General features: G+C 42.3%; 1 protein-coding gene across 1 annotated transcript in view; it reads right to left on the bottom strand.

Annotated features, from left to right (window-relative positions):
* The window catches only part of OLFML2B (olfactomedin like 2B), a gene marked incomplete at its 5' end in the record, with an annotated part of 46,392 nt that extends 33,763 nt beyond the window's left edge, over positions 1 to 12,629 (bottom strand). Inside the window, 3 exons of the mRNA XM_025216479.1 lie at positions 3,070 to 3,177; positions 9,282 to 9,545; positions 12,498 to 12,629. Of these exons, the coding sequence (XP_025072264.1) occupies positions 3,070 to 3,177; positions 9,282 to 9,545; positions 12,498 to 12,629 (504 nt within the window). The remainder of the gene's footprint in view (positions 1 to 3,069; positions 3,178 to 9,281; positions 9,546 to 12,497) is intronic.
* Between the last annotated feature and the right edge of the window lie 5 nt (positions 12,630 to 12,634).

Raw genomic sequence — 12,634 nt, 5'->3', positions numbered from 1 at the left:
TTCAGCAGTGCACATAGGATAACAGCTGTCTACTGTTGCCACCTAACATTTGTTCTTCCTTCCATTCAAATACTAGAGGTCTATGAAGAAGATCTGAGGCCCCTGCTACATGTTATATATATTATGCCATTAATTGGTTAATCGTACAATAAAATTTAAACTAGCCATATGTTCAAAGTAATTATCACATAATAAAAATGACTATCCAGCTATAAAAAAAGCCAATCAGCTATAAAGTTAGTGCTTGAAAATGTGTAACAACTGTATAGGTGGTTTCTATCCAGCTTTAACTTGAACGTGTAATGGAGCTCTGAAGTGTTCAAACCTTGGCAATGCCAAAATGTTGGGTAGTTACACTAGTGTATCAGACCATTTCGTTCTCTTTTTTTAAATACAACGGTGCTAAAATGTTACCAACTTTTGCAAAGTGAAACATTCAAAAGTGAGGAAATACCAGAGTTAAGATCTCAGTTTTGCCCAGTTGTCTATATGCATTAAGCCTAGGACTGGTCAGACAATGGAAATTTTGTTTCAGGCAAAAATTCAATATTCCAAAGCTTGTTTTTATTCTGAATTGGAACAAAAAGTTGAAACTGCCTAATTTCTCCTGGAACAAAACTTCTACACAAAAAAAAAAATTCTGATTTAGTGTTGCTTAATCATTTTGTTTACCTAATGCAGAAATGTCCCATGTTGAGGTAATAAGTTTATTTCAGTGAGGTAGAAAGGCTTTGTTTCAAACAGTTTCAATTCATTTCTTCTCAATATGTAGACTGTATTATAATATCAGATATATAAGTATAGTAAATGTATAAATGTATATGAAAAACCAATATTTTAATATAAAATAAAAAGCAAATAAGTAACAGAAATGAAATATTTTACCTTGTTTAAACAAAATCTTTCAGCATTATTGAAATAAGAAACTCCAAGTTAATTTAGACTTTTCCCATCAAAATGTCATTGAATTCAAACATTTTTTAAAATTTGATGGAAAACTCTTCTGTCAATACTTTTCCAATCAATACTAATCATCATGACATACCATCTTCAGCTGTGTGCTCATGTGCTACTTTTTAACAGGACCATAGTCCTGAGAGCTGATGGGTGGAATGAATAATACAAAAAATATTTGTGTATTAAGAAAGCCTCATGAACTGTGATTTCCTGAAAGGCATCCTGAACTTCTATTAGGCAATAAGAGGGACAGAGAAAACAGGAGGCTTAACAACACAGCATGAATGTCAGCACACTGCTCATTCACACAGCTCCATTGATTAAATCCGGTCACAACCCAGATTGCCATGTGTAGCACTATCATTGTTTGTCTGTTTCCAGGCACTTCTAGCCAAAAAGGAGACAGTATCTCACGTTGTTCCAAGCTCAGATAATCAACTCTTTTGTTAGTGGACCAAGCATTTAATACTGCATACAGGACATGTGTTACATGGTTCATAAAGGCAACATTCCCCCACTTACTATACCATTGTCCCACATGCCCTTCAGGGAGGACTTCTAACTGACCTGCAGGGCAGAGCTGAAGGGCAAAAAATGCATACATTTGTTTGGCCAATAGCCGATGTTCTTCCACAACTAGTGTTCCCTACAAAAAAAAACAACCCTCTGCACCACTCATTCCTAAGAGTCACAAAATTATGAGAATTTTTTTCAAATATAATCTCTCTGAGGTTTTCATTATTTGGCTTCAGATTGTTTGAACTTTAGGTTACATTTGGGTCATAATTTCAAGATTCTTTTTCGCCACCACTATGAGACTTAGACATTTTCCTTTTTAACTGAATGCTGAGGTTCTTCCTTCCTCCCCACACCTGCCCCCCCCAAAAAATCACATGTCCCAAACTGCTGAGCCTTTAAGAGTAAAAAACCATTCCTTTGACTAAGAAAAAAAATTACAAGAAAATATTTCTCCCCAAGTGGCCTGTATCTTAAATTTGTGCAAAAAAGTTTAAAATAAAAAAACCCTCCTAAATGTACCACAGATGTTGGATCCTTGTAAATGTGTCTTATCTGGTGTTTTTTCTTCATCTTCTTAAATTAAGAATCTGAAAATTTGGGTGCATCTTAAATTCACGGGCTTCATCTATTCAAAGGAATACAGTAAACGGTTTAAGTACCTAATTCTCTTGGACCCAAGGCAGGAGTCAGCAACCTGTGGCCCACAGGCTAGATCCAGCCTCTGGAACTATCTGATCCAGGTCATGCACATGGGCCTTCAGAGGCAGGGGGGCTTTAGCAGCTGTCGCTTTCCCATCCCACACACCTAAGGCTATATCTACACTAGAACATTTAGGACAGTTAAGAGGAAACACCTCAAGGTTTGAAGTCAATGACCATAAAACAAAGGATGTGAGGAAGCACAGTTTGTGCCGGGAAGCCTGTCTAACCTCTCTTAACTGAACAGTTAGTCCAATAAAAGATATTGCCAAAAAATCCTTGCCCCTCATAAAATAAAAGCAGACTAAACCTCTGGGTGGAGGCTCTCATTAGCGCCAAGAGTTACCTTTGCTTGCTACAGCTTCCTTGGAATCAAAGATTCAACAACTGAAAGCCTCTAACTCCTGATCAAAAGCCTCCACACCGAGTTATCATATTTCAATATATGTACATTGACGTCACCTTGTAGTTGATTGGCTCTAACTTTCCTGAGTCCCCTAAAAACCAGTGGATTTTAGGCTTGAAAATGTCAGATGTTCAAAAACAGAGGCAGACAGTCTTCTGAAAATCCCACAAGGCACCTATCTGTTTCCTCAGTTACCTAAATACCTTTAAAAATCTGGCCTTCAACCTTTTTTAAATTGGGATTCTTAATCCCAAACCATTTAGGAGCTTTTGAAAATTTTAGCCCTTCATCTTTTCACTTTAAATGTCCAGTCATGAAATTTGTTATTAGCTGAACAGAAAAAAATGAAATGAAATGATGATTAATTAATAAGTCTCCTTCTTGGAACATGCCTAATGCCATAAAAGGGGCTGTGCTGTATATCTCATTTTGGATGTTGTTGTCCTTGATAAAAAAATACAAAGAAAAAGAACCAAAGCGCCTCTTACCTCTTCGAGTTTTTCCACTCGGCCTATCAACTTTGTTGTGACTGAGTGCAGCTTGAGTAGGTCTAAGCCATAGAAAGCATTTTCTAGCATCTCTATGATGGAGGAGAGCTATAAAACAAAAGATGGCATAAAGTTAGTCAATTCAAGATGGCATTTACCTTTCTTTAGTTTTTACTCTAGCATTTTACTCTAGCATTCTCTAGTTTTTACTCTCTAGCATTTACTAGTTTAATAGCAGGCACACCAGTTTGGTTGGAAGATAAAATTTTCCATTTCTGCAGCCAAGAGAATTTTAGTTCAAGAGACCATGTGCAGGTCTGAGTAGAGAGTTTTAGATACTTATGTAAATAAAAATAGCACGTGCATTCACACTAACACCACAGTCGGGAGATGCTGTAAGGATATACACTGATATCTAGTTGGCACTGGAAGGTTTAAAAAATTATTCCCATCAACAGAATGATATTACACAGTTGGGCGCTTGACAGTTTGAATGGTTAAATCCTTTTTCTAGCATCTACCACTGATCGATATTCAAGAAAGGTCCTTAAACGAAGAGGACTATTGTTCAGTTCTTGTGTGGCTATTATTTCTAGTAGAAAAAACCCCCAAACAAACCCAAAATCAAGACAAAGATGTGGATACAGTGATGTATGAATAATGAAACTGCATCAGCTGTGGTTCTGAAGTGTTCTCCTACACATTAGGGAAGATGGTGCAGCTATTGCCAAGGCAACCTTCTGCTTCTATCTGGACACACCAAGAAAATAAGCTGGCTCATGGCTTTCCAGAACTTCTGATCCCAGCTACAACCCAGCAGCGTACAGTCCCACAGGATGAAAGAGATACATAAACTGCCACAGAACTTGAAGAAGGTCAGGAGCAAGTTGTGGATGGTAGGAATCGTTCATGGGACAAGTACAACACTGCATTCAACTCCACGCACAACCTGTCCACAGACCCAGGATGTGCCAGGTAACCACCCGTGAATATGGTCAGGAGCCAACAAGGTGGACACTAAATGAAATTCAGTCCCCATGCAGTACTGCTGTGATATGAAGGAAACCAGCTCCATAGAAGAGGAAACCCCAATAGTTATAGATTTAAATATTTCATTTCAACAGGCAGGAATTGTGATTCACCATTCCTTCCTTCCTACTGGAAGTGCTACATCACCTGCTGTAAACTGCTCTGTGATCCTGACAGTCCCTACTAGACATCTAGGATTCGCACAGCAATATCCCTTCATCTTCTACCTCAAGTTTGCTCGAAGCAAAGTTGGCTTCAGTTTTCAGACAGGTGCTGTATATCAAAAATGTCTTTGATTAAAAAATTATGAGCTTCAACCATCCTGAGGATAAATACCAGCTTCCCTGTTGAGACTTGTGCATGTATTTATAAAGCAGTCATTTATGAAGAACTATCTGACTTCATCTCTCCTCCCAAAATTCTGCAGCTAATTAAGTGAAAAGCATTTATGAGATTACACTCCTAAACAAGAATCTTGGACTCTTTCTGGTCACTCTTCTCAAGGATCACTTAAGCCTTCTAACTCACTACAAGGCCTCAGAATAAAAGGGGTACAAGGAAATGCAGGTTGCATCACTCACCATCTCTACAAAACTGGGCACAGCTCACCCATTATGGCTGCTACCAATGATGTTACTGTCTAGCTACATGCATTTCTTGTGAAGCCTGCCTGTTGGACAGCTACAGTATTCCAGTCTCCACTACGGATCAGTTCCAGCCCATCTCTCATTATTCAGAGATGATCAGAATAATGACAGAGACCATCGGATCCACTCATAGGTACATAAAAAGGGGGGGTGTGCACGCACGTATGCGTCTGTGGCTGACAAGTGATTAACCCTGGACTTGCTTGTCATGGCCACAGCACTTGCCAGGGAGATCTGAGTCATGAGTGAAAAGTTTCCACTGCACATCTGGGGCTACATCACCTCAGCTACATCTTGTCCCACTGGCGTTTTGTCTGCCATCTGGACCCATGGGTTTGTGTGCAATACTGTACGCAACTACCAGCACCACAACAAATGATGGAGCGCCAGTGGAGGGTGCCCACAACAGCTGCTCCCCACCCGGTTCAATGGATGCTATGTTGCCCTTGCAGCCAAACACCTGTCAACCCCAGGTGATGCTCCTTTACTCTGCCAGCTAACTAAGCACCCCTCTGCCTATCACCAACCTCCCTTCAGCTCCTACGTGGCCATCATAAAAGACATTATGGTTTTCTGCTACTCTGTCCTCTATTGATACAAAACTGACAGCTTATGTCCTCTATTTTTCTGAAAGATAGAGGACATAAAGACATCGGTTTTGAATCAATAGAGGACAGAAGACAATTGGAACCGTCCTCTATGATCGCCATCCTAGCTCCTACACCATATCTCCTCCTCAGAAGTGTTCCACAGCCAATAATCCCTGTCCTCCATGCCTCCAGCTCATTCCTACTGTGCAGTAGCGCCCCATCACAGTTCATGCCCCATGACACTATTGTGCAGTAGTAAAGAGCTACTGTGCAGTATGTATCTTGTGTAGATGCAGCCACTGGTTCAAATCTGCACTTTACCAATACTTATTTATCGTAAATGCTCTTGAGAAGTTGTTTAGCTTGAAATGAACTGGTGATCTCAATGCATGTGTTAATGGGCTGGGGCCTCTGTAACAAATAAACACTGATCCCATACCTAGAGTTCAGATGTAGTTGGAAGGTGCACAAACTAGACTGGACAGTCCCTTCCAAACTACATTCTCTGCACTAGTGCAGACCTGTTGTATTTAGGTTCCTACATTTTCTTTGATTCCCATTCCTAGGGGACTATACTCTTCAAGTATGAGCTTCAAGTTTCAACCTCCAAAGCAAACTTCAGTCACAACTGCTGCATTTCACCTAGTTTCGCAGAAGCAGCAGAAATTGCCAGTTTCACTCAAGAGGTTTATGAACTACCACTTTTTTGTGAATAATTTAGGCTGAGGTTTTGAATGTGTAATGAACACCTGAAGTCAGAAGCTTTGTGTAAGGTTTCAGTATTCTGTAATAAAATATGTATATAAAGCTCAGCCTGAATCCCTCAGTTAACTTAAGCTCCATTGCAAAGCTGTAGCTTAAAAGGGTTAATGCAACCATTACATGTATAAATACGAAGAAGTAAGGAAGTTATCTTATTTCTGCATATATTGGGTACAGCTCTGACATCCACATTTTTAAAAAGATGTTGAAAACTTGGAGTATGCCGAGAAGAGCCACAAAAGTAATTTGAGTGCTGGGGGAGAGAAGGGAGACAGAGGAGGCCTGACAGTAAGGGACTCAAAAGAGATCAATCTGTTCAACCTATCAAAAGGAAGATCAAAAGATGAACTGATTGTGGTGTATAAATATCTTTCCAGAGAGAAAACCCAGAACACTAAAGAGCTTTTTAATCTAGCAGGGAAATGCATAACAAGAACCAATGGGAGTTAAAGCCACACAAGTTCAAAATTAGAAATAAGGCACAATTTTTTAAACACTGAAAGCTACAAACTGCCAAGAGAGGCAGTGTCTTCAGATCAAGACCATATGCTTCTCTGAAAGAGATGTCCGAGCCAAACCCAAAAGATCCCTCTTAGCTTTAACACCTATGAATCTCTGAATTATTTCCTAGGGTAAACATTTAAAAAAAAATAGAACTGCATGTCTTTACACTTCCTTGGCCTCAGCTCAGGCCAAAAAAAAAAAAGAAAAGGACAAAAAAATTAAAATAATAAGACAATCAGTGGAGGTAAATCTCCCTGGCATGTCTGACACCAGGAAATACTGCCATTGAGTGAGAAATCTTGTTCTCACAACTCCTGCAGCAAGATCCCTCCAGCAAAAAAAAAAAAAGTTTGGATAAACTTTGTGAAATGACTGGATTTGGATCCTTGTGCAATGAGCTGGCAGGCTTCATTCCAGTTCCTAGATGACAAGAATCTACACCACAACTGGCAGCAGTCATTTCCCTTGAGGGAAGCCTCAGCAGAGGCCAAGCACTGACCTAGCCATGGAGACTGAACTCCTCCTAGAGGCAGGCAGGTTTTGAGGACACACACATATAGGCAGGCATGGAACATAGGACAGAAACTCAAACTGCTGTTGCCTGTCCTATACTTATTTGTGGATAAAGAAGACTTTAGCATCCGAGTCTGTCATTCTAGCCCAAGACAAACAAACTGAGAAAACTAAACAGGAGAATGCTGTTTTTGCATGATAAGGATGCACTAATTCTCTGGGCAAAATCCTTTGAGTGGTGGCTGTGAACACCGAAAGGGAGCCTTCCCGGGGCACTGAGTCACCATGCAAAACCAAACACACACCATGCCATGAACAGTTGAGCAACAATCTACCCATGCTCAATTCTGACTCTACGGACACCTTCCATAGTACCAGCTCCTCAGAGAATAGTCTTCCTGCTAGGGCAGGCAATGAACAGGAAAACTAAGCAAAATTTAGCTCAAGTGGCAGATCCAGTAGCATTGGATATTGGATGCAAAGCCAGTCTAATTCAGAGTCAACACCAAGCTATTTGGAAGGGGGAAAAAAAGTGGTTCCACTCATCACAGAAGTACAAGATGGTGGTCCTGAGACTTTTTTGCCATAATGGTCCTGGAGATAAGTGAAAGGCAAGAATTATTGTGGGTGATGTATTTAATTGGACCAACTGTATGGTTGGCATAGACATACTACCTCAGGCCTCTAAGTACAAGATGGAAGAGACCTTCAGACTTGGGAAGTTATGTAGCTCATCCTCAACCTAGATCAAGATTCTTCACTTGAATAATACTCTTATACATATGTGTTATAGTGTTTTTTTCCTCCAAAGGAGTCCAACATACTTAACAGGCCCTCTGCCTGGATCAATCTGTTTGCCAGCAGTGAAACACAACACCCAGTTAACAGAGCAAAGTGACCTACCTGTTCACACACTCACTTGCAACAGTTGTAAATTGTGGAATGTAGCAACCTATTAATGTCTGTTAGGAGATAACCCTCTACTCAAAGGGAATGACTGCCACACCACAAGGGCACTTAACACATGCTAAATGGCTTGCACATACATGTGCTTGCATGTTAATCACACTTCATGTTAAGTTGAATGTGTGACACCACTAGTCAGCATTTCTTGATAATGTTTCAAATACAACCATGTCTTTAATTCAGCCCTTTCCCATGCATTAGTAGGAATTGTAAGGACTTGGAGCACCAGAGGAAACAGACTGAACTAAGGAACAAGGGTCAGCCTTCCCAGTAAATCAGCTCTAGCCTGCTCATTAAAATCACTCCCATAAAGCTGTTCTGAGCACGATTTCTGTATAATATATTCTGACACAAGAGAAAATTAGGTTAAAAAAAAAAACACATTACTTAATTCCAGTACAAAAATCAGAAACAAGAAACTACCAATGTCACGGGTGACTGGTGCCTCCTGAGACTGGGGGGCACAGTTTGTGGGTGGCAGCAGCAGGGTGGCAAGTGGTGACCACCCGCAGAAGCCGGCGGCAGGGTGGTGAGCAGTGACCACCTGCAGAAGCTGGCATTGGCATTGGCGCTGGCATTGGCATAGCGAGCGGCGACTACCCGCAGAAGTCAGCGACAGCCGCCAATCTCGGGGGGGGGGCCCTCCCCCCTCCCCCCCATAACCCCCACTACCAGTCACCTATAACCAGGCTGGAAGAGGGTACAGCATCTGCTGTGGTCACAATATACTTTCAGGGCAACATTCACTTCTCTGATTTACACTCCACATTGTAGATATCATATATATTCCACCCCACTCTGCATACACCTTATTTCCTGATGTCAGTATATAACACCATACTGAGTAAGTACAAGTCAGGCTGGGGAGATGTAGTCTGTGGATAAAAATGATAGAGACATTGCAAAGGAAAATAAAACTTTTCAGTTGTCTGTGAATATTTTAACATGTGCTGGCAGGTGGCAGCAATTTTCTGCATGCAGAAAGGGCTTTTGAACATTACCATAATCAAGACTCATCTTTTGACACAGAACTGTCACCACTAGTTTTACCAGGGGAGGCAATCTAGCTAGCTAGGTGTTTATATCACAAATCAAAGTTCTCCTCCAGGGGCCAGGCTAACCCTCTTTTAATTGCACACTGTCCTTCACGGAACTTGCCACCACTAATAAATAGGAGTCAGAAAATGAACTCTACTGATACCTTGAGATCGCTGCTTTCTGCTTCTCGGAGCTTCTTCAATCTGAAATCCCCCTCGCAAGGATTCAGAGCAGAAGGTGGAGCCACGCAGGCACACTTGCAGTCAGGTCCTGAAGTGATGGTTTCCACGGTATAGAAATCCTCTGCTTTGAAAGTGCCTTCGTTAATCCTTTGGCATGCCCCGCGGCCCAGAGGTCTGACCACACACTTACACTGACAGTTCGAGCCTTCAGAGACGGCCTTCACCTTGTCATAGTCACCTAGCAACTGAACACAAAAAAAGAAAATAAAAGCTGTAAAGTGTCAGTTTGCGTCTACACCAAGGTTTTACTTTTTGTTTTTTGTTTGCTCTTTGTTTGCTCTGTGAAGTTTCTGAGAAAAAGGCTCAAGGACTCCAAACCTTTGAAAAATGGGTCACTGCTTACACTAATTGCTGACTCTAAGTGTTTGCTTGGCTTTCTGCTCTTCAGCAATTTGAGAAAGATGGATTTCTGATAGGGTGTTTTTCTTTCACTTGTTCAGTCTCAAACAACTCTTATCTACAAAGTGCTGGGCAAAATTAAATTTAAACAGAGGGACAAACCTACCACAGTATATTTTAAATACACCGGTCCTATCAGATAAGAGTTTACCCACTGCTATCTCCTACAAGATTCATTATAAATGGGGGTTTTCGAGATTAAGGGGTTAAGTGATGTTGTGTAATAAGATATAAATGTAAGGCACTTTCTGGCTGGTAAAATGTAATTTCTGATAACCTTGTACAATTCCAAGAATTTCCTTTATGGAGATTCATAGACATCAATCCTGAAATTGAAGCACAAAAATAACTTGGTGGCGTGTTTTCAATATCCGTGTGTGCTGAACATTTCCATGGATAGATACATTCCTCTGTACATCTGCCAAATCTAATAGAGAACACAGCCCTGAACTCCTGCTGCTTTCATTCAGACGGCATATTCCTGCATCCCAGTCGATCCTGTGACACACTCCATTCATAATTCCCCATACAGTTCCCCGGTCACTTGGGAAGTTAGGGGATTACTAGTTAATTGCAGACTGACAAAAGGATGAACATGATTAACTAATTTTCCAACTAGTCCGTATAGTGGGATTTATGTTTTGCCAATCCCTTGATCATCAATAAGCAGAAAAAAAATAGCCAACCATAAAACTTTCCCATAAATAAACCTGTCCCCCAAAGCAGTTCAGATGGAGAAGGCCACATGTGCTTCTTCACCTCAGAGCATGGAGGGACTGAATGGGGACACAAGTCCTCCCAGACAGTGATTCTCAACTGGGATCCCACAACACCCTGGGCTGCCAAGAAATCTTTTAAGGATGCCACACAATGTTAGCACTGTTAGGTGTACCAACACCTACACGATTCACAACATAAACCCTGTGAATGCAAACAGGAATCCCAAGTGTCACTAGCATTGTGACCTGCTATGAGCTTTCTATGTCCTTTGCAACCAAAGAATTGCTGTGTTATTCTTCCCTATAGTATAAGATTATTAGAAATTATATTTTACTAGCCACGATATGGGTTACATTTATGTCTGATCCCACAGCATCACTTAACCCCCTTAATTTCTAAGAACCCCATGTACAATGAATCTTGTAGGAAGCAAAGAGTTCAATGGATTAAACTCTTATCTGATAGGATCAGTGTATTTAAAATATACTGGCATTTTCCAAGGGCAACCTTTGAGTCTCAGAACATAGGAAGAGCCATTCACTGGGTCAGCCCACAGGTCCATCTTGCCCAGTCTCCTGTGTCACAAGGGGACAGAGAGCGGATGTTGAAAGGGAGTGTAAACTGGGTCTGACCAGGGTTTTTCCCATTCCCACTGTTCCTGTCTCACTTGCAGCCTCCAGCATTTAAGGTCTAGGAAGTTCTGATTCAGAGGCTCCTATCCCCAGTGTCACTAGCATCCTGACCTGCTGTGGGCTTTCCATGCTCTTCACAACTGAAGAATCACTCTGTTAGTTTTCACCGTAGTATGAAATTATTAGAAACTATATTTTACATGCCAGTATGTGGGTTACATTTATATCTTATCCCACACCATCCCTTAACCCCTTAATTTCTAAGTACCCTATTTATAATGCTCAACAGCTACTGATGTACCAGTCCTCCCAGAATGTGTCTAATCCCTCTTTTTTTTAATCTGGCTACACTGCCAGCTTCCATGGCATCTGCTGGCACCAAGTTCCACCCCTGAATGACCTGCCGTGTGAAAAGAAAACATAGAACAAAAAACAAAAAACTTCCTTTCATTCGTTTTAAATCTACAGCCCTCTCGTTTCACAGCGTGACCCCTAGTTCTCGTCTTCTTAGAGCGGAAATCAAATCCCTACCGACTTGCCCTTTGCCGTTCCAAACAGGCATCCCTAGCACCAAGCGTTCAGACCCGCTGCCGGCTTTCTAGGTTCTTTGCAACTGAAGAACTGCTCTGTTATTTTGTCCCCGTCGTTTGAGACTATTAGAAATGATATTTTATCAGCCAGGATGCAGGTTATATTTACAGCTTATCCCACAACATCATTTAACCCCTTAATTTCTAAGAACCCCATTTCTCATGACACAAACAGGCATCCCTAATGTCGTGTATCCTGCCCTGCTGCGGGCTTTCTAGGATCTTTGCAACCAGAGAATCGCTCTGTTATTTTCCCCCGTAGTACAAGACTATTAGAAATGACTACCAGCCAGAATGCAGGTTACATTTATAGCTGATGCCACAGCATCCCTTAACCCCTTACTTGCTAAAAACCCCATTTATAACACTCAGCAGCTACGGATGCTTCCTCCAAGGATGGGTCCAATCCTTTTGAAGTCTGGCTGAAGAGCCAGCTTCTGCAGCACCTGGTGGCACCAAGTGCCACCCCTGAATGACACGCTGCGTGAGGGGGGAAAAACCCCTCCTTTCGCTCCTACGGCCTCCTTGTTTCACGGCCTGACCCTCGTCTCATCTTGCGAGAGCGGGGCAACAGTAAATCCCTCCTGGCTTTCTGTCCGCCGTTCCGAACGGGCATCCCTAGTGCCAGGCGCTGCGCCCGGTGCTGCGGACTTGCTCAGTTCTCCGCCACCCACAAGCCGCTCTGTCACTTTGCCCCGGCCATGGGGGGAAGCGAAGGGCAGGTATTTTCCGAGGGGTCCCAGCAGACCAGTCCTGCTGTGGCAGGGCGAGAGGGGTGACCCAGGGCAGCCCGTACCTGGGACAGGATGTTCTCCTGGTTGTCCGCCTCGTTTTGCAAGGGCTCATCCTCGGTGACTGCCTCGGGCGGCGCGGTCGGGGGGCCGCTGGGCCCGGCCGGGGGGGCCGCGGTCGGGGGCGCCCCCCAGCCCCGGG

Source organism: Alligator sinensis, unplaced genomic scaffold (genome assembly GCF_000455745.1).
Source record: "Alligator sinensis unplaced genomic scaffold, ASM45574v1 scaffold647_2, whole genome shotgun sequence".
Lineage (NCBI taxonomy): Eukaryota > Metazoa > Chordata > Crocodylia > Alligatoridae > Alligator > Alligator sinensis.
Note: the sequence above shows the minus strand (reverse complement) of the source record. Positions and strands in the feature narration are given on the sequence as shown.